This window comes from Plutella xylostella, chromosome 16 (genome assembly GCF_932276165.1).
Source record: "Plutella xylostella chromosome 16, ilPluXylo3.1, whole genome shotgun sequence".
In the NCBI taxonomy this organism is placed as follows: Eukaryota; Metazoa; Arthropoda; class Insecta; order Lepidoptera; family Plutellidae; genus Plutella; species Plutella xylostella.
Genome location: NC_063996.1, coordinates 6116165 through 6138127, shown reverse-complemented (window position 1 = coordinate 6138127; position 21963 = coordinate 6116165). Strand labels below are relative to the sequence as shown.

Genomic DNA, 21963 nt, shown 5'->3' with positions numbered 1-21963 from the left:
AATTCACCGTAATTGTCTTTTATGAATTGTTCTACACTCTCTTCTGAGATAATTTTTACTATTTACAACAGTTCTACAGTTTAATTTAAATCAATTTACTTTTTAACTGTACGATGTTACCAAAAAACACGTTACGAAAACAATGCCAAGTGCGGAATGATGATGCAATGTTTAGGAAGCAATAGACTTATTACTATTTCGCATGAAAGAAAGAGAGAGCAACAATTCAAAAGGGCCACCTGGTAACTAATCACGTATAGTTTCAAGTGCTCGCATGGCCGCTTGGCACTTGAAAATATACACGATTAGTACGCAGTGGTAACTGCTGCAGTATATTTTCAAGCCATAATTTTGGCCCAACTTACTTGAAAATATACGCGATTAGTGCGTAATGGCCTTGTATATTTTCAAGTAAACCATGGCACCATTTTAATTTGAAAATATACGCGAGCAGTCCCAACCTCTGCGTTCTGGCCTTGTATAGTTTCAAAACACGCTACAAAACCTTAAAGTTAATCTTATTTTTATTTTCTTGGAAAACTTTAATTATTCACAAATTTCAAAACGAGCGGTATCCTTAGTCATAGACAATATTTTATATTTTTAGGCAAAGGTCTCATCATTATTCCTTTTTCTCGGTCGTTGCGGTCGCTTCTTCTGAGCTCTCGGTTGCTTCGGCGGCGGTGCTGGCGGGTACTTCGGTCGTGGTCTCGTTGGTTCCGCTGCCGTTCCTCTTGTACCGGTAGTAGGTGCGAGCTGACGCAGCCACGGACCTGGATTCGTAGCAGTTGACTAGAGCGTCGCCGTGGTGTCCTGGAAAATAAGCGGATAATTTAAGCGATGATCAAATAATCATAAAAATAGTTCCCTACAGGGGCGACCAATAGGTCTGAATGACAGCTTTCAGTTGGTCGTTTGTAAAGCTACATTAGGTACCCTTGATTGACGTCTTATCGTCGTTGATTGTCCTCTGCGTCAGGACGCAGGCTTATGGCCTATGAGGTTGCCCTCCTTGCCCGGGCTTCAGCTCCAGGGCCTGCCAGAGCCTGGGCACGGGGGCCCCGGCCTCCTATTCAGTCAGGCGGCGCCTTGATGGGTTCTCTATTGACATCTTATCTACGTCTGTATGTCACTTAGGGACCTCCATTCTTACCTGAAGGGCAGGTGCAGACAGCCAGATGCCTCCTGGCCATGCAGACGGCGCCGGCGCCGCACTGCGTGTTGCCGAGGCACGGGTCCACGCACTTGTAGCCGACGCACGCCAGGTGGTCTCCGCACTGCGAGTCCAGCTCGCATTCACCCTGGCAGAGGAAATAAGAGGATATTGAGACATAGTTACTATAGTAGAGTAGTCCACCTTCCAACACCACCGTTGGCAATTTTAGCGTTACACTATCGCAAAACGCAGCTTTCGCAAAATGTACCCATCTAAAAAAAACCTATCTCGCCTCGTTATGATGCACTTATCATTAATATACTAAAACTTGCTATGTTTCCTACAAAATGCCGTTAGATTACTTTTAAAAGTCACGGTAATACATACCTAACTACTTATGGATGGCGATAGTAGGTATACCGCTAGTCAAACCCTGACTAAACCCTACCGAGTAGAGTAACGAGACAGTGTCCTCGGCCGTGCACTCGGTCAATTGCTACAATTTTTGCGTTCACCTCGCCAATCTACTCTGTAGGTGTAACCATAACGACTAGCGTATAACTCTGCAATTTGAATAGGCCTTCATACTCACTCGCTCACAAGACACGAGTGCGTTGCCGATGTACCCGGCGGGGCAGGTGCACACGGGCCGCTCGGCGCCGCTGCGGTCGTGGCCGGGCGTGCACTTCGCGTTGGCACCGCAAGGGTTCGGCTCGCAGAGGTCCCCTGGAATGTGCAGGACACTGGTTAGTGATCTGATCATGGTGATTTGTCGCTGATTGCGAGGAAACGTGGGGTTAGTTAGACTCGTCGGTAGATAGGCTGGCTGAGGATGACAGAAGACAGAGTGCCGAGTGTTGTGATGCTTTGTTGTCTCGTTCCGTGACCAGCAGTAGTAGTCTTGGGTCATGATGAAAAAACTTATTCAAGTATATCTATTCACGCGCGGGTAGGTATAGTCGTTTGCAATAGAATCCAACAATCATGTAAACAAACCAAATTGTCACGATTACTCCGTAATCACATACATTTGACGAGCAATTATGAACATAGTCTGATTTCAACGAATGCACCATTGTTTTCACATTATCTTCAACACGGTTTAACTTGTATTTATAAGTTAAATTTGTTAAAACATTTGCAACATAAAAATTTCGAAGTATTTGACAAGCTGTCATCTTAGTTTTTTACTCATCGAACTCTATAAGTCATTGAAAAGTTAGTGTTGTTTGTAATCTGAAGTTATCTTTTATTTATAATTTAATAAATTATTTTAATTTAATATTATTTGAATACAATAAAAAAAAATCAAGAGCTTAATATAATTAACCAAAACGAAAAAAGGAAGAGGAAGAAATGAAAAAGCTCGACGGCATTTTAGACACGGCAAGCGATGACACAGTGGTTCCATTTATAATTACGGTCACCGGCGATACTTCTGATAGTGATGATGAAGAAGACGAAGATTTAAATTTGTTTTAATAAACACTTTTTTATATATAATCAGTTTTATTTTATAGTCTATGGCTTATATATTTAATCTAATTAAAACACTATGACATCACTATGGGCATAAACAATACGCTGTCAATGTCAGCCTGCCATATTTGTTTACATGATTGTTGGATTCTATTGCAAACGATTATATATATAGGTAAACCCCCACTGGACTGCTGCATGACCTTAGACCACCAGCCGTTAGCGGTTGGATGAGGAAAGTCAGAGACAGATAGTTATTACGGTATTTAGCTCTCTTACCCAGCACTAGACCATTTATTACTGACTTATCCGTTATCCTACAACAACTAGATACTAGATCTCAACAACTCACTGGCTTCGAACGGGCGGCAGTGCGTGAACGGATCCCCAGTCATGTTCCTAGGGCAGGAGCACACAGGAGTCAAGCCCCGCAGCCTGCAGTCGGCGTTGATGCCACACGCGCCCACACACGGGTCGATGCAAGAGTTGTAGACGCAGGCCGGCTTGTAGCTCGGGCACTCTCCGTCGGACGAGCATTCCGCTGTGCAGATGCGGTAGGCGTCGCCGTAGTAACCCTGGGAGGGGAAGAGGTTAATGTAATGTGGTTGTTCAGTATTATGTCAGGTTCGTTGATTTGTAATTGGCTCGGTCAGTAAAATTCTACATAGGTACTTATGTAAGTAGTTAGGGTATTCCAGAAAAGGTATTGTAATTGTAACAAGAACAAGCCGAAAAGAAGTCGTTTATAAGATATGTTCAAGAAGCTTTGTCATCTACACAGGATTTCATATCCTGCGGAACTTTCTCAATGCTTTCAAAAGGGGTCTCAAACAAGCAACTTTATTGTAAACGCTACACGTCGTAGGTATCGTAAAAGAAGAACAAAATGGCAGCCGGATCTACTGGCGCCATCTTGCATTTTTGATCGTATGATAACAGACGTTTCAAAGCTGTCTCTTGCCGCAATAGCGTGCTGGGGACCTAAAAACCTGCACAAAGTACATACATATGCAGTTCCTATAGTTAACTAATACATTTATCCACATACCCTCGGACACTTGCAGACGGCACGATGCGCAGCCACAGTCTCACAGTCGGCGTTGACGCCGCAGTCGCTGCACGGACTCACGCACTTGAAGTCGCGGCACGACTGCTGCGCGCCGCACTCGCCGTCCGACTCGCACTCGTGGCGGCACCCGGCTAGCGGGCTGCCCTGGGGATAGAAACAGTATGGAGTCAGCAAAATGGCTCTTGGGTTTTTGTGTTAAAGCGTAGAGAGTGGAGCTGAGTTGATCCCGTTTTTGAAAGAGTACCTACAATTGTAGGTAAGTGCATTAATGCACTTAGGATACACATCTAGATGTGCAGAGCATTCCTCATGATGTTTTCCTTCACCGTAAGAGCGATCGTGCGTTGTAGGTACCTACTCAAATTGCAAAGAACTCATTGGTACATGACAGCGCCAGGATTGGAAACCGCATCTCTGGCTTGAGAAGCGGGCACGTACCCGACTGACCTACCACCGCTCCATAGCTTAGAACTTAGATACATTAAGCCTTATTAAGGGTTAATAAGGAGAGCAGTTACTGCGGGTTGTTTGTGCTTAAGAAAAGTGCTGGCCTAAGAAAAATCCTTCAGCATCTAATACGAAGCCTATAGGTATAACACATACTTACCTAATATGGGAGACTATTTTGTAAGTATATACTTACTAAGTATCCAGGAAGGCAAGTGCAGATGGCTTGATTGTTGGTGACGTGACAGTTGGTGTTGGGGCCGCACGGAGACGGGTGGCAAGCCTCCTCTGCAAATGTACAATCCGGTTAGGAGTTAATTAGGTAGGTCCACGGGTGACGATTAAGTAATAATAAAAAACGGAGAGTGCATGTCCATTCGAGCTGAGACGTGGGGAGATGTCTGTAGTAAACGTACCGGGATCAGCAATCCTGCAGGAGACGAAGGGGTTCCCGGTGTAGCCGGCCGGGCACGAGCACACCGGCACGTGGTTCCGTACCTGCAGGAAACAACAGTTTAATAAGACATAAAATTATTATAATGTCCTCCTAGTACAACGGCGGCCAATCTTATTTGAGATCAGCCATCGGCGCGGGACTAGATTATAAAGCCCAAGCGTGTGCGCAGTACACAGGAGCACTATCTGTGATGATGTGCACTCTATGTATATGTGAATCATCACTCTCAATGACGGATTGACCGACACGACTGGAGAGAGCTAGGAGCAGGACCGACTGCTTTACATTTCCATCCGACAGCATCGATCTTTTCACTGTGGTCCCACCTGGGGATCAAGCCAGGGATCTCTGGTTTGTGAAGCGGAGCTTCTACCACTAGACCACAGAGGCAAAATTATTATAGCAGTAATAAAATTATTGTAGTTGCATATAGAGCCGTGCAGATATCTCCAGGATGGTAATCACCAGGAGGCTGTAGGAGCTAAGCAAGTCGTCTGCCTGTACAGCGTTAGCCGTTTACGGAGACAGCTACTTGGTGGTTAACTTACATCGCAGTTGGCGTTGACTCCGCAGGTTCCCTCGCAGGGGTTCACGCAGTGCTGGTTCACGCACGTCTGGTGGCTGCGGCACTCGCTGTTCTCTGTAACAGTACAGCTCCTTGTTAATATGGGACCCTGGTAGTTATCTATACTGTGTGCGAGAATCGTGACCTACAATTTTGAGAGGATGACTTGGTAGGTTGGGTGTGAATTATGAAACTAATGGGACTACTGAAAACTCACCAGGTGAGTTCATAGATCTAAAGTAGGTATCTTTTTTAGAGACAACTGAAGGCCTAGCATGGGGCGCATTTAAGACCTGACAAAAGTTCTCCGTAGCGCTCGCTCTTGAGGCTGCGCAATGTGAGTGAGCGCGATGCAAAACTCTTGTCACGTCTTAAATGCGCCCCGTGTAACTATCCCTGGAAGTCCTGGAACGCCTTGAACTAAACGAGCAAACAAAACACATCACAAACTTACCAACACACTCAATCTTGACGCACTGCCCGAGCGGGTCGCCGGAGTAGCCCGCTAAACACGCGCACACGGGGCGCACGCTGCCGTGCGTGCAGTGAGCTCCCACGCCGCACGTGTAGGGGCCGCAGCGAGCCTCGTTGTCCGAGATAGAGCGGCCATGCTCGTACAGGTTGAGGTTGCGAGCGTACGCCGAGCCGCGGGAGTAGTAGTTGTAGTAGCGTTGTGCTGGGGAAAGAGGGTTTTGTGAGGTTGCTGCCGGTACATGGGTTCGTTATCAACGTAGGTATACCTTGTTTCAAGGGAAAGACATTTGTCAGGACCCTTATTACATTCGAATAAGGGTGGTTTTTGTTTGTATCAGATGTCTTTACCCGTGAAACAAGGTTATATATCGTTATATATCGTATATCGCGATTCGCTGTAAACACGGGCGCTGTGATTGGTCGACGTCGATAACTAACCGTGTAGCGGCGTAGAATAATGATTTTTCGGGTTTCGGGGAGAAGCACTAGAGCGAATCTAAGGATTGTAAGCTGATTGCTTAGGTTGCGGCGCGCCGAACAAAGCAACTTCGAAAAGGAGGAATTCTGTGCAAAGAGTATTCTGTGCTAAGGCTGGAGTTGTAAAGCTTCGTCAAATTGTATCTGAATGCCATTCCTCAATATCTGAAGACAAAGGTTGGACTTGGTCTACCGATTCAAAGTCGTACCTATAGCATGCTGTGGCCTAATCAAAACATTGAAGTGATAACAATCCATCACGTCCCCCTTGCTATAAAATTAGAATATTTCGTCGTTAAAGTACCAAAAACAGAAGACATTTCGGAAAACAACAATAGGTAGTCTTACGGCGTCCAACAGACAGATTGCCTTGGTGACTGCCTAAAGCATGTAAATATTACCACCCACACCCTACATGACCTTAAATTAATACTTTACTTGAATGAGAACCTACTTCATAGCGTCAGCTGTCAATAAATAGCTATAATGCTCTGCTACGAGTTATCTCTAGCTCTTATTTACCATGTATTAGGAGGTATATTTGTACTTAGCAATGATTTAATTGTAGTTAAGGTATGCAATAATCGTCTCGTGTAGGTTGGTTCCGTGTGGACACAATGAAACTTAAGTTAGTAACTAGGTACGCTGAATTAATCATGTATAGATTAATTTGCATTGATCACTGATCTTACGTTTTCTACGTGAGCTTATAGTCACAGAACTTCGTAGAACAAAAGTTGTTCAGGATGATCCCCTGACTGAGTCACCCCGTTTTTAGGTTAGTATACTAAACACTTTTGCAACACCCTCTATAAGTATACCGTTGCGTTCGTTGGGGTGCAGTTTCTCGAGTGGAGACCCCAAACAAACGCAGCCAGCGACAGCCGATAGTAACTCCCTAGCTATCCTTACTTAGATGAGGCCATATAGTATTACCTATGTCCAGCAGCGGACGATTATGAGCTGATGATAATTAAGCTGGACACTAGTGATGAAATTCTACTCTATCAGTCGTTAAATCAAGTAATTATTGATGAAATTACAATGATAATAATATGATGTTTATATCTATTCTATTCTAAACATTATGCCTAAAAAACAACAACAATTATGTAACATTAGGAGATGATCTAAATAAACTTGTTCCACACCCACGATATTCAAATCGGTTGTTATCCCATCCCTAAAAGGAGTTGTTTAGTAATTAAGTGGGTACCTTATGTCCGAATAACCTTGAGAATGGATAGCTATTGTTATCGATTTATTGATGATCGAGCTGAATTTTCTGAATCAATAAAAATCCTTTTTTGGATGTTTTGAATCTTCCGCCACATGTCGTCATTTAAATTTTTATGAACTTCCCATAGGTTCATTAGATAGGTAATCAACTCAGTTTTTTGCGTTTTGAAGCCTCAAAGTTGCAAACATTAGGCCTCCCCCCATCATCATCAGCAGCCAACGTGAAGGTTCCTACTACTGGTCATCTCTCAAGAGTCCCAATGGAGAGCCACAACACTATGCCATACTTTCCGCTATGGCTAGCTATGTATAAGGCTTGCTGGTTCGCGTTCGTGGTCTACACTCGCGAACACATTTACCCCACCATTCCGTCATTACATACCGGTCATTAATTCCTAGGCATAATCTAGCTAATCTAACTGCCAGATCAGCTTCCAGATTTTAAAAGAGCTAGGTATGTAGTTACCTGAGTACATGAGGTCGTCCTGAAAAACCCTGAGCATAACTGCCCGTTTAGAGTCTTTAAATCAGTTAATTAACTCCCTACCGCAACTGCTATTTATCGGTTCTTCGACAGTCTACTTAACTTATACTATATGACATGAATATCTATGGAAGTAAGATGTTACACTCACCATCTACAGCGGAATCCAAAACTGCTAAGAGCACCAGAGGTGCTATCAGTAAAAGTTTTTCACCCATCTGAAAAAACAATTTCAGATTTATCAGAAAAAGGCAAATTAATAAATTTTCTTTCTAATCACCTTTTTAAATAACACTTTATATTAGACGTATCAATAAAATATGTTTCTTGAATTGATATCCATTCATTGACAACACTACAATGAAGAGTAAGTTTTAATGAGGAAGATGTATACCTCCCTCCCTACCTAGGTCCTACATACTCGTAGTCCTAGATAAAGGCCATTTATTTTCCGTATTTCCTTTCTAATAAGAGCTTGGTAAAGACATATCATATATAATTGGACGTAGTTACGCAGAAAGGACTCAACCCACACAAACCTAGTTCTGAGATATAGACGTTTTAAGTTCTAATCTGTATTCTTCAGCAATGAAAAGCATCTTATATGTGGAAATTATCTTAAATTATGCATATTTATTGTTATTTTACTATTGCAAATCATGGTGTAGCTATAACGAATATTTATTGAGTTATTAATGAAAATATGCACTTGGATCCTTTCTCCTAAATTGCTTTTTCTATGCAAGCAGGAAAATTCAACGTTTCGCAGAAAGGATCCAACCAAATATTTATTTTTATAAAATATTTTTTTAAATAACAATATGGTTTTTAAAGTAAAATATTTATATTGTAGACACAAGACATTACTTTTTTACACAAAAGAAAATTTATATATCAAAAGTAAACCTATTATTAAATCATTTATATTGAAATGTAATCGGAAACAACATTTCACATCTATATAAAAATCTAACCGGAACTGTATTCCCAAGCGCAAAACTCTGGATCAACTTAACCGATTTTGATATTTTTTTTACAAAATAGAAGCCTACGTTTTTAGTGAGTATCTACGACCCGTTTGTATCCCATAATTTTCAGGATAAGGCATTTTGACGGAAAGCAAACCTCATAGAAAAAAGTTGGGCATGAATAAAATTCTAACCGGAAATGTGTTCCCAAGAGCAAAACTCTGGATCAACTTAACCGATTTTGCTATATTTTTTTACGTAATAGAAACCCACTTTTTTAGTAAGTGTCCCATCCCATATTATCCCATAATTTTCAGGAAAAAGCAATATGAACATAAGCAAACCTCAAAGGATAAAGTTGGACATAAATAAAATTCTCTTTTACTCTTACTTCACTTCATCATCCTCGGTATATTGCAACTATCCTCCTTTTTATGCCTCCGTAGGATATCCTTCGTTCCCTGTGCTTACCATACGATCGCTGAAAAGTGGGATTTCAGCGATCGTATGGTCCGTATCACTTCGACTTTACATTGCGGTTGGATATTAAAATTTATGTCAAGATGCAGAATAATTATAAATCTCATAATCATTAACCATCATCACGACCCGTCACATCTCCACTGCCGGGGCATGGGTCTCCTTCCAATGAAGGAAGGGAGGGCCTAGTCCACTACTCTGTCCCAGTGTGGGTTAGTGGACCCCAACACAAGCAAGCTTGTGCTGACAGAGTTGACGGGTAATTGGGCAACCCGACTGTCAGATGTTTTCAAGCCGCCCGAAGGTCTCTGAGTAGGCTTAACGACTGCTATCGATTTTATTATAATCATAATGATTACGATTATGCTTCTTGACATATATCAAGATCTGGATATACAAGATGCTCCTGGTTTATTGAATCTGCATCCAACTCCTCAGATGCAGACTGGTTTAGATCTTTAAAAACCTCGGCAATGTGGTCATACCATCTTACAAGTCGGTCTTCCATAGTAACAAGGAGATATCCTGGGGTTTGTTGCAAAGTTTATTTGATTCTTTCTATAGATCCTTCATGGCAGCCGCTGTTTGTTTTCTCCAACATATAGAATCAGACTAACAGCGTTGGTCCTTTTTTAAATTACGTTTGATATTTTGTTCACAAAGAAAATACTCGTACGCAACTCGTGCTTCTTTAGAATGGTAGTCTAGTTCGATGTTAAGTCTTCCTTGGAGAGTTTATCATATGCCATGTTCCTTTAGACATCCATTCTTTCTTTAAGTGTTCCTTGTGCCTTATATATTATTTCTTCGCAACTTTTTTAAAACATGTCTTTAATGCCAGTGCAGTTATCTTTGATTGAGGCGCGTCGCCCACACTTAGTAGGTTGATGGTATTTGTTGTGGATCTGGATACTAAGTTATCTTCTGACTTCTGGGTCCTGCAGCTTATTTACAGCGACATCTTTGGCAGATCTTGTGGCCTGCTTCTGAGCTCCCGCTATCGTCAAGCAGATTTTTCCAACCACTAAGTGGTGATCACTCTTGACTTTAGCAACCCTTCTTAAGTATTTCTAACATCTAGAAGTGAATGTCTTCATTTTCGAATAATCAAAATGTGGTCGATTTGGTTCCCGGTCCGACAGTCGTGTGAGAACCAAGTCACCTTGTGACATTCCTTGGAGTTACCACCACCGAAAATTAGCCATTAACAATCCTTAGGCATCGTCGCTCGCTAATCAAATCGGGCGTAACTTTTATGAATCTGATAGATGTTTGAGAGTCGAGCGACGCTGCTTATGGATTGTTAATCGCTAATGTGACTTGCCCACAAGGTGCCGATACATGGACGATGACCAACAAAACTGTGCACCGAATCAGAGTTCCACAAAGAGCTATAGAGCGAGCTATTTTAAGTATTTCGCTTAGAGGTATTCCCAACGTGGTGATCCGTCAAAAGAGAAAAGTGTTCAACGTCGGTATGCGGGTCGCCGAACTGAAATGGGAGTGGCAGGATACTTGGCTCGTGGGGGGACGGAAGGTGGAAAAATGCGGTGACAGAATAGTGGCCAAGAGACGGAACAAAAACAGTTTGAATCCTTTCTGCCAAATAAAATTTGAACTGTTTTATTAAAAACTTATATTATATGAAACAACTCAGACAGTTTGAGTCCTTTCTGCTAAATACAAATTGACTTCTTTCAATCAATAAGTATTTCGCTAAAACGACTCAAGACGGTTTGAGTCCTTTCTGCTAAATACAAATTGTCTTTTTTCAATGAATAAGTATTCCTCTAAAACGACTCAGACGGGTTGAGTCCTTTCTGCTAAATACAAATTGTCTTTTTTTAATGAATACGTATTTCTCTAAAACGACTCAGAGCGCTTGAGTCTTTTATGTAAAACTAAATTTTTCGTGGTTTCATAGGAAATGCGTTTCTGTAAAAGGACTCAAACAGTTTGAGTCCTTTATGTGAAACTAAAAAATGTGTGTTTCATACAATGTGGGTTGGTCCCCCACATCAAAAAAGTATGTTGTGGTTGGTTTTTTACTGTGTTTGTTTTCTTGACAGGTAGACCCTACATTAAATAGCATGTTCTAGTATATAACTCAATTTTGACAAAGTTGTGGATTGAGGCCTTTCTGCGTAACTACGTCCAATTATAAATACTGTGTGTAAAAATTAAGATTATAAAAAGTCTAAAATTAAACTCGGATATAGTTAGTATTACGATGTCCTTGCATCGCAACACTGCAAGTCCATATTGGGTATGCACCTAGCTAGTACTGAGTGACTCATTCATTCTGGATGGCCCTTTATGTTTTTGTAAGTATATTTACTTCAATATCATCATCACGAGAATATAGGTCAGTGTCAGTTGCATAATGGTTTAACTCGTATTATGTGCATTAAAACACATTACGTAAAGTCCAGCACCATGTTACTTTATTGAAGTACTTAGGTACTACAAAATTTGGACAGACCTTAAACTTACATATATGTAGTTAAAAAGTATCTATACTTTAAGAATTTTAATAGTACCTAACTATAATTTGGATGTACCTACTTACCGAGAATGAGTCACCTCACATTCTCTAAAATATAATGTTGTCAATGCTCAACAACTATGTAAATATCAACTCTATTTATTTTGTTAGCAAATGTAACACTATGGTGGTTTACCTATGCTTGAAGTACCTATACCTCTGTACGAAATAAACACGATATAACATACATAGTTATAGACTTATAGCTTATAGGTATGTACCTAGATATCTATGAACACAGTCAGTATTAAAGCACAGAATTTTGTGATTCCCCACTTTTAGCACAATCACTTGATAAACACTTTGTTTTAAACTTATTAATTTTTAATTATTCACAGAGACACTTACGTTTGTCCGCCTGCCAGTGAGTCGACGAGGAAAACAAACTCTAGAAGCACCGTGTGTCCTTATAATGGTATCTTTTGCACCCACACAATTCGTTTTGCCGCCAATTCGCGAATGCGAAACTTTAATTTTCTGATCCCAATTTTGTGTGATTTATTGTGTTATTTCACTTTTATTTCGCCGTCATAAGTATGATGAGGACATCTTCCGAACTGGGTAAGTATTTAAAGTTTAGTTTAATCTTTACGTATACGTAAAGATACGAACGTAGAGGTACTACCTACGCTTTTTATTAAAACGTCCCGTTTTCAGCCATAGGTGATACAGAGAGCCTACCATGTTTTAAACCTTAACCCCTGGAGAAAATCAATGAAATGATTTAAGAAGCCATGGTCTTTTAAGGGTTTTCTGCTGATCTTCTTAGCGTGTCGGTGAGTCAGTGACAAACACTAGAGAGTCTGGGATGGGTCTCCGTGGTGAAAGGAATGTCCAGGTTACGTCGGACGTATGCCTACAGGGTGTTAAAGAGGTGTACTTATAGATAGATAGATAGTAAGCCGAAAGGGGTACAGATAATTTAGGGTTGTTTTCACCTTTTTCATTCTATGTTATTGGTCTAGGTTAGGGTAGGTAGGTATAGGTACAACACATAGGTATGGGCATACAGTCAGAGGCAATAGCTAGGCCTTCGATATTAGTCATCACAAAATTAGTTAAGTACGTTGTTTAAACACTAGGTAGGTAATAGTACCAGTCTATTTTACTTTCTCGCCTTTTTCGGATAAGTACCTACCTATCTAGGTAAAAGTAAAGTTACAACGTAATTTGTTTTCTAGTCGGTGCGATTATTTATAATTACGTCATATTCTAGGCAAAGTAGGGCCCTGTACAGTCAAACTATAAAGTCCTGACATCAAAGAGTGTGATTTTGCTAAGACTTTATGATCATCAGTTATTTACCTACTTTTACATACATTTTAAAAGTACTGATTGACTATGGATTTTTAACGGATTAGTCCTTTAATAAAGTTAACAGATCGATTAAATACGATCTTAAACAATTAGTTAGGATCCACTTCCGTTTTCACGACTTTGTAGTTGGACTGTAGTTTTATGTACGCAGTTATCGCTTCCGGTTACACCGTGTGCTGTTCCTTTACCCACATTTTTATTTCTGGATTCTGTCCTGTGTACAAAATCACATTACTTCCGGTTCCCGTAGGTACCCAGTAATTGCGTCCGGTTACACCGTGTGTTGTTGCTTTACCCACCTTTTGTATTTCCGGTCCCCGTATCGTATACAAAAGCCCATAACTTCCGGTTCGGGTAGGAACCCAGGTATTGCTTCCGGTTTCATTAATCCAGCTATTCACCACTAGATGGCTCTTTTTGTGTATTTGTACTTCATTATAATCACTTATTATTTAGGACTATGGGTATTACAGTTCGCATACACTTAATACATAATTGGATAAATAAATTGAAAAAAAATACCCATTAAAACAATATTTGTAGATATCAGCTCTGCGATACCTATCTATTTTACAGGCTATGCCTAGTTTGGGGTCGGATGAGAAATGAAATGTATAATTCTTTACAGAACTAAATTAGTAATATATAATAGTAATAGTAATGCCGAAGCTCCGAAAACCTTTGAGTGTTCATCGGTTCATCCACAGACGAATACCATGAACAGGCAGCCATAGCGTGGGACGCCTTCCAGATTCCTTCCTTACTTACCATTTCATTCAATTTAAATACGTAGGGGAACCCGGGGTAAGACGGGATCGCGGGGTAAGACGGGTCCCCCCACATATATACAAAACTATACATCTTAGGAATCTGAGTAATGTGCCAATAGATAGGCTTAACTGATTGACCTTTAGTGCACCAGTGATAGCAGGTGTGAGCGCGTGCGTTTTTTGTGTTAGCGCAATTGTTTGTTTTTGCGTAGTGTCCATGTTATTTTTGACCGGTAGGAACAACATCACAACACATTAAGTAAAACAGTGGCATTTTTGGTAATTGTGTGTTTTTATTTAAGGTTTGGTACGCTTTGTTTAGATATGTGCAAAATCACTTAACATTGAAAGTTTTTTTTTAATGAATTATTTTTATAAAAAATATAACGTGGGGCAAGACGGGGTAATTTTGGAGGGGCAAGATGGTGTATGGATCAAGCTTAGTGAAGTTTTTTTTTTCTCCAACCCGATATTTGACATTGAAGAAGGGCTCTAAAAGGGCTACAGGGAAGTTGGCTAAAACACAAAACAGATACTGCCTACGAAGAAGAATAACAACGAAGATGACTGTGTCTACCTCTGCTGTGAGGATATTAACAGTCCTACTTTAAATCTAAGGAAAACTGGGTTGTTTGTCAAAGGTGCATGTGTTGGGCTCACACTGCAGGTGCTGGTGTTGACGATAAAAACACAGATGAAGTGTTGTTTGTATGTTTTGTGCCCCACATAGTATACTTACCCCATCTTACCCCGTACACGGGGCAAGATGGTTTATTTCCCATTTTTTACATTTCTTAAAATAAGTCAATAGTAAGGATTACTTTTTTAGAAAAAGCTGTGCCAAAGTGTTCGTCATTAAGTTCCTAATGAGCCATAAATAATTCATATTGTTGTGGTTATAAATACCTGTTGTTTTTTTCATTTTCCCTTAGCGACCCCGTCTTACCCCGGGTTCCCCTACTAACTACTTACTTAAAATATCGAACACAAAATTGTTAGTAGATCGTCTATACATATATACTCTACTTGGTCGTATGGTCTGTTTGTGTGCTAAGAGTGATTCATTTACATTCGACCCACGTGGCGCTTACGTAATACGGCCATAAGAGTTCTAAGTCCGAGGAACACAATAACGATCTATTGATGCGGTCCGATTATTTATGAAAATTCAGTCCTTTTGAACACCATTTTGACCTTATAAAAAGGTCATTGATGTGGGTGATGATCTGATCACTGCTGATCGTATACATATTTACCAAAAGGTCCTGTTCCTAGGCAATAAACATACCTAATGAAGCTAAACCAATAAGGAAAAGGATTCTAAAGCCACTTTAAAAATTTTTGGTAGGTAGGTACCTAATATTGGCCGATGCTTGACAATTGATGAACGGACACGGCAGATACATCTTCATCTTTTTCTTTCTTTCTTTCATCTCGATCATGACGAATTCTCTCCGTGCATTCCAAAATAAGTTTCCGTCAAGTGTAATATATAACATCCCTCTATTTAAAGCGGAGGCTAAATAACTGTACTACCCACCTACTAACTCAAATAAGGAAGGTACCTACGTATTTTGGTGGTAAAAAAATCACCACCTGCCCAAACAATACGGCCTAATAACTACGCTAATGAACCAAACAATGTTCAAAGTCAATGAACACAGTCATCTAACATCCGCATAGATTTGCTCACTTGTCATTCAAAATGTGAGTACTTACACAACTGTGGGTGGGTTTTTAGCAATCTGACTACGTCCGTTTGGTCGTCACTTTATACCCACACATAGGTACTTAACTCTGCTTTTTCTATGGACTATTCCCCTCCCCCCCCCCACGCTTATCAGCGCTGGTTTGTCAAATAAAGATTTTTTTCTTTCTCCTAAGATAAGATAAAGATAAAAAATCATTTATTGTATCTTCTTCTTCTTCTTTCAAATGTATAAAATTTACAGATCAACGCTCGTAACAAACGTTCTTTCTGTATACGGCCAATAGGAAACACTATTAGGTTACCTAAGTCTACGTCTATTATAGCTAAGTAAAGTAGATTGTACATTATTACTATTGTAATACTGTTCAAAATACTGCTAGTATTTAAAATGCCGAGAAAACTAGTGTCCATGATAAAAGTGGCTACGGGCATAAGTAGGATGCGCGTAAAGGTGGACGGTGACCTGACTGACGCCTTTTCCGTGGTAACCGGGCTCAAGCAAGGAGACGCCTTGTCACCCGCGCTGTTCAATCTGGTGTTGGAGTATGTCATCCAAAAAGTGTTGACACATGATGGCGGAGTACAACTGAATGGACAGCACAAGGTGATCGGGTACGCCGACGACTTAGCTCTGTTGGGGGAGAGTGAACGCGAGGTCCAAGAAGCTGCCAAGATACTGGAAGAGGAAGCTCACAGGGTCGGGCTCAGAATCAGCACGGAAAAGACCGAATACCTCCACATGACACGACACCGAGGCAACCATGAGGTACGAAAAAACCTGCAAGTGGGAGAGACAGCCTATAAGGGAGTGGCCAAATTCAAATACTTAGGTTGTACGATCACTGACACAAACACAAGGGAGCAGGAGATCGACATCCGAGTACAAAACGCCCTCCGATGCAGCGCTGCTCTTCATAAAGTGCTAGTGTCAAAGCTTCTCAGCAGGAAAACCAAGATCCGAATTTATAAAACCGTAATCCGGCCGATCTTGATGTATGGCTCTGAGGCTTGGACACTCACTCTCAAGGAAGAGAATAAACTTCTGGTTGCGGAAAGAAAGGTGATGAGGAAAATGCTCGGACCAACTAGGAGGGAAGATGGTAGCTGGAGAGTACGGAAGAACCAGGAAATCGAAGACCTGATTTCCGAGCCAAACATCATTGGTCACATTAAATCCCAGCGACTCCGTTGGCTTGGTCATCTGCAAAGGATGGGGGAGGATCGCGCTGCCAAGAGGGCCTACCTTGGAGTACCAAGCGGTCGTAGACCAGTTGGCCGTCCCAAATATCGCTGGAGCGATGAAGTCGGCAAGGACCTGCGCCAACTACAGGCAGGCGACTGGAGAGCGACTGCGCAGGATAGAGACCAGTGGCGACTTCTTGTGTCTGAGGCCAAGATCCACTTCGGGTCGCTGAGCCAGCGGAGTAAGTAAGTAAGTACTATTGTAAATTTGTGCAATAAAGTATAAGTAAATAAAATAAGTATGAAGGTAGATAAAGCGACTACCTTCAATGATAAAATGTGGAGACCGGAACGGAAATATAGAGTTTAATTTAAACTAACAAAGATTCCAGGAGTTCTTTTCGATGTAGTCCTATAATCCTATCAAAGAAAGCCCAAAATCCATATTCGGTGTAACCAAAAAAAATATCTATCCATTTAGTTGTCCTAATTTAAAGCAAATCCGAGCTCTAGCCAAATATAGTCCGGTTGACATTTAGACCCAATATTATATGCGATGCGGGACAAAAACCTCATTTAATTTGATGAGACTCTTAATTTATTACATTGTATCGCTGTAATAGAGACTACGAATAGGCTAAAACGTGGGACGCCCTACAGCCCGAGGACCGTCGACCTTAGACCTGTCAAGGTCAGTGATTGCATTAGAAAGGCCTTGTGGAGGTCCCGAGGGGAGGCCTATGTCCAGCAGTGGTAGATATCATGAAGAAAGCTACGGAATATTTTTATGGTGTGTGTTATTAGCTTCTTTTCAGAATAAAATGTACGTAAGTACTTATCTATATTCGGGCAAATTTTACAAGGACATGTTTAATTATAAGACAAAATATTAGTTACTTCCTGTGTATTTTCTAATATTTTAATAAGTTATTCCTAAGTTAACAATTAAGGCACATTGTTACAATACATTACAATATATATTAGATTTTAAATCTACATAGGCACAATTATGTCACTTGCACATTAAACATAAAAAGTAAATATTACTTATAATATGTATCTTATAAAATAACGTTAATATTTGTTACAAAATATAACTCTCGCGAAGATTCAAATGTATATAATTTTAATTTATTAGGCAGTTAGTTTGTAATACTTAGTTTAGACGTCTCTACGCCATATTCTTGTACTTAGTAAATAGGTTGTATAAAACTCGAAGCGTTGATTTCAGATCATGATTCACGATATCTGTAAAAAAAGAAATGTAAACATTTAAAGATAATTTTAAATTCTTGACTCTAGATTTACTCTATACATAATAGTGGAATTTCATCGGCCCATTTAACCAATCGACATGAGACATACTGACAAACTATCACTGATAAAATTTAACCGAATGCAGATCTATGTCTTTCACCGGCATCAGTATATTGGCAACCGACAACTCGACACAGGCTTAGCCTACAGTTGCTATAAATTCTGCCGAATTACATTACATTTAGTTATCTTACCTTTATTAATCTTGTAATCTTTATAAATGTTAGGTTTCATCTTCATTATCTTTCCATTTTAGGAATTTCTAGAACAATGTGGAAAAGACGACGACACTGCCGGCTACTAGGGTGCACCCGGTTTAGATTATGATCTAAATATTTGTTCACAGACTGAGACGTATTGATACTCAGGTGTGTTTCGAGTGTATGATGTGCGGTTATGAAAAAGAGTTGTTGACTTTCCTTTTTTCACAACACACAATATAAATAATACACAATTTCACTGAGTTTTAAATCTCCTAATTTACCAACAGCATTGTGAATTGCTGTATAGATTTTGATTACATCACGTGACCTGACAAAAAAATGTACCTACTACTCCTATAATAAGATTCCGAGCAACATCGCCGAAAAACACACATTCTCACACCATAATTATAACCTCCAAAGTTGAAAATATCCAACTCACCCTCAGGCCTGGCCTTCGGCTTGGCCAGCCCCACATCCTGCATCAGCTCAAAAGCGAACGTCACATTATGGACCTTCTGCTCATTGTCTTGAGGTGTCAAATGGAACTCGTACAGAGGTACGAAGAAGCCCTCAAGTAGACCCATCAGAAGGCACAGGAACACTCCGTCGTGGAACTGGTGGTCCAAATCTGTCACTTCTAGGTTCACTTTGCTGAGGTGCTTGTTCACGAATGTTATCAGTGACTGTGGAAGAAATTGTGGGGTTAGTTTTATGTTGAGCCGTATTGTAATTTGGGAGAATTTATGTACCCGAACATTACACTTGTTCAATATACGTGTCCCGTAGCACAGTGTTGGATTATCTTTTACAAACTGAATCAGAAGAAAGATAAAAATGTGCCTTAGAATACAGACATCGTATGATTGCGTAGTTTTTCTTTCGTTCTCAAAACTTTCAGTGACTACTAGCTTTAGGCTATTGATTTGTATGGAAGCTCTATATCCTATTCCACGGGGAAAGACATCTGATACAACCAAAAACTACCCTTATTCGAATGTAATAAGGGTTTTGTCAGATGTCTTTCCCCGTGAATCAAAGCATAGACCACAACTGGTTCTAAACCAGTACTATCTTTATAGTAAGGGGAATTAAGTATAGGAGTAATGTAACCTGTAAGAGCTGGAAGTGTTCGACTGGTCAGATTTGGCACAGAATAGAGAAGATTGGTGCACTTTAAATGTCAGAGGCCAAGATCCACTTCGGGTCACTGAGCCAGCGGAGTATGTAAGTAAGTAATGTTACCTTCTTGACGACGAGTAGCTTGTCTGGCGCGTGGTCGAAGAGCGCGTCGAAGGCGTCTCGCTCGCACTTCATGCCGAGGTCGTCGTACGTCGTCGTGATGTCGTCCACGTACGTCCTGTGTACAACAGACACGTTTTACATATCTATATATTAAGGAAGTTCAGGGGTAGGTGCACCTTAAAAGAGCTTATATTATCCATCAATATTATTGTTGAATTCACAGTGTTTTAGAGAGCCCATGTTCTGCAGTGGACTATTTACAGGGTCATAATCATGTTAGAGTCGTGGTGGCGGGGTTTCAAATCCTGCCAATACAATACCAATGAATTCTTTAGAAATAAGAAATTTAAGTACACTCTTATGGTGAAGGTGAAGGAAAACAACTGCACATTTACGAAAAGCGTGTAGCTCACTTGCTAGTCACCTCTTACTATCCCTTTAACAGTCGTTGACAAATTTATGTATGTATGTTATGACGTTACCTGTGAGACAGGTGATTAGGTGCATCCTTCTTCACCACCACCACGGTGACCCGCACGTTCTCGGGCAGGCGCACCGGAGCCCTGTAGTGCCGCGCCAGCGCCACTAGGAGATGCAGGATGGACACCACGTTCTTAGAGTGGATGGAGTCTACGCTCCACTTCTGGACTGGTTTTGAGCTGCCGTATAGGGCCTGGAATTAAAAGTATTGTTGTTAGATCAATGTGGATTGAAGATTGGGCAGTATGGACAATGCAATCGTAGAGTGCATGGAGTCTATGCTCCATTTCTGGACTGGCTTTGAGCTGCCATAGCATAGAGTGCCTAGAATTAAAAATAATGTTGTATCAATGAAGCTTGAAGATATCAATCTTTAAGGCTTTAATTGAATCATAGCTTCTAGGTATAGGAGACCACTCATGATGATGTAGAGGGTCTGTACTGTTTAGTATGATTAATAAATAATTTCACATATAATAACTTAACAAGAGTAAAAATGTGCAGGGAAAAGCAGTGGCTCACTTGCAGGACACTCTCTATCTATTCCTTCAAGGATCACAGTTTTGTGCATATAATAAATTTATTATAGAGAAATCATAGTCTGACTGAACCAGATTAATAGCAGCACATTCATGTCTTACCCTGTTCACTGCTCCCAACACAACTCGTAACTTCTGGCGCTGCCCCTCCTCGGACTGTGTGACCTCCGGCACATCTATCTTCATGTTGGCAAGCTTTTCCAGCAGTTTCTGCAGCACTTGTCCATCATACAGGTCCTCACTGATATCCTTCACGATGATCCGTTGGGCTGCCAACTCATCGTTTATCCAGTCAATCAGTACTTGTATCAGATCTTTTACTCTGGGATCTTCCAGTGATCGAGGTTCTATTATGGCTCTTTCTTCATTGTCCACTGCAATTATGTAGAATGTAAGATAATTAAACTACTGTATTATGACTACAGGATATCGGAATGCAGCTTGATGTGGATTGCCTTAAATGAATGGATCATGTTAAGTTTATCAGTGGTACTGTGAAGAGCGTTTGAGGGAAAAGGTTGTACTTACATAAACTGTAGTCTTCAGGTGGAATTTCAGGTGCAGTGGGGCTGCCGGGAGAGTCAATGGCATGTTTGCCTTCAGCTTGGACTTCCTGCACTGAAATTTGAGAATATTTGGTTAAACATTTTTTTGGAGTAGGTACTTACTTTTTTTTTGTAATCTACCTAATCTGAAATAATAAATACCGCTTCAAAAGTTGCAGTAGATGTCAAGAACAAGTCAAGAAGGATGGCAAATATAGGTCATGGATAGCTGACACTGCCATTGCAGTAACTACTCTACTCCCACACAGCAATAGGATATCTTTAGCAACGAAAGCAGATACATACCTTCCTTTATACGCTTCTTACGGCCAATCGTTCCAATTTTATCCCAAAAGGACTCTTCCTTATCCTCCTTTTTAGGTAAAACAGGAGTTCGAGGTGATTTTGGGCGTGGTGTCGTCATCTCTGCAAGGGATAAAAATAACTAAATGAATCACCTACTAATGATAAATGTTGCTTACTTGCGATGACGGAAATAATTGAAAATTGAGTTAAATTAATTTAATAATACAAACCTAGGCAAAGATGTAATAAATAAAAATACCTATGAAAATATACCAAAATAAAAACACGGACAGATGTTGAATGAAAGTTTTGTTGTGGGAACTACTTTCTCTATGGTTATGGTTCAAAGAAGTTGATTCATTCATTAATTCTTCTAGGATAGACAATTTGTCTATGGCAGTGGTGTTGCTACCTACAACCAGTAGATGGCGTGGTAAAAAATAGTTCTATATAATATTTCCTTGACAGCAGCCAGCTACAGCCAGTAAGTTTTCCTGTTTGCTCAAAA

At 40.5% G+C, this 21963-nt stretch overlaps 2 protein-coding genes across 4 annotated transcripts; both read right to left on the bottom strand.

Annotated features, from left to right (window-relative positions):
• Positions 1-546: 546 nt before the first annotated feature.
• LOC105386190 (neurogenic locus notch homolog protein 4) lies at positions 547-12280 on the bottom strand. The gene is made up of 11 exons (XM_048626445.1): positions 12189-12280; positions 7999-8065; positions 5628-5849; positions 5157-5248; positions 4568-4649; positions 4348-4439; positions 3684-3848; positions 2988-3210; positions 1749-1882; positions 1154-1301; positions 547-813 (listed from the first exon to the last, which is right to left on the bottom strand). Exons 2-11 carry the CDS (start codon positions 8063-8065, stop codon positions 623-625), a joined length of 1416 nt encoding a protein of 471 aa, XP_048482402.1. The 5' UTR covers positions 12189-12280; the 3' UTR covers positions 547-622.
• Positions 12281-17707: 5427 nt separating this feature from the next.
• LOC105384026 (beta-parvin) lies at positions 17708-21848 on the bottom strand. 3 transcript variants are annotated; one of them, XM_011554174.3, is made up of 8 exons: positions 21715-21848; positions 21456-21575; positions 21133-21222; positions 20707-20978; positions 20068-20258; positions 19586-19700; positions 18783-19026; positions 17708-18068 (listed from the first exon to the last, which is right to left on the bottom strand). In XM_011554174.3, the coding sequence occupies exons 1-8, from the start codon at positions 21818-21820 to the stop codon at positions 17992-17994; spliced, it is 1215 nt and encodes a 404-aa protein (XP_011552476.2). In that variant the 5' UTR covers positions 21821-21848; the 3' UTR covers positions 17708-17991. The 3 variants fall into 3 exon arrangements, with proteins under 3 accessions (XP_011552476.2, XP_011552477.1, XP_048482433.1); XM_011554175.3 differs by having other exon boundaries at positions 21686-21793; XM_048626476.1 differs by having other exon boundaries at positions 21729-21748.
• Positions 21849-21963: the final 115 nt, after the last annotated feature.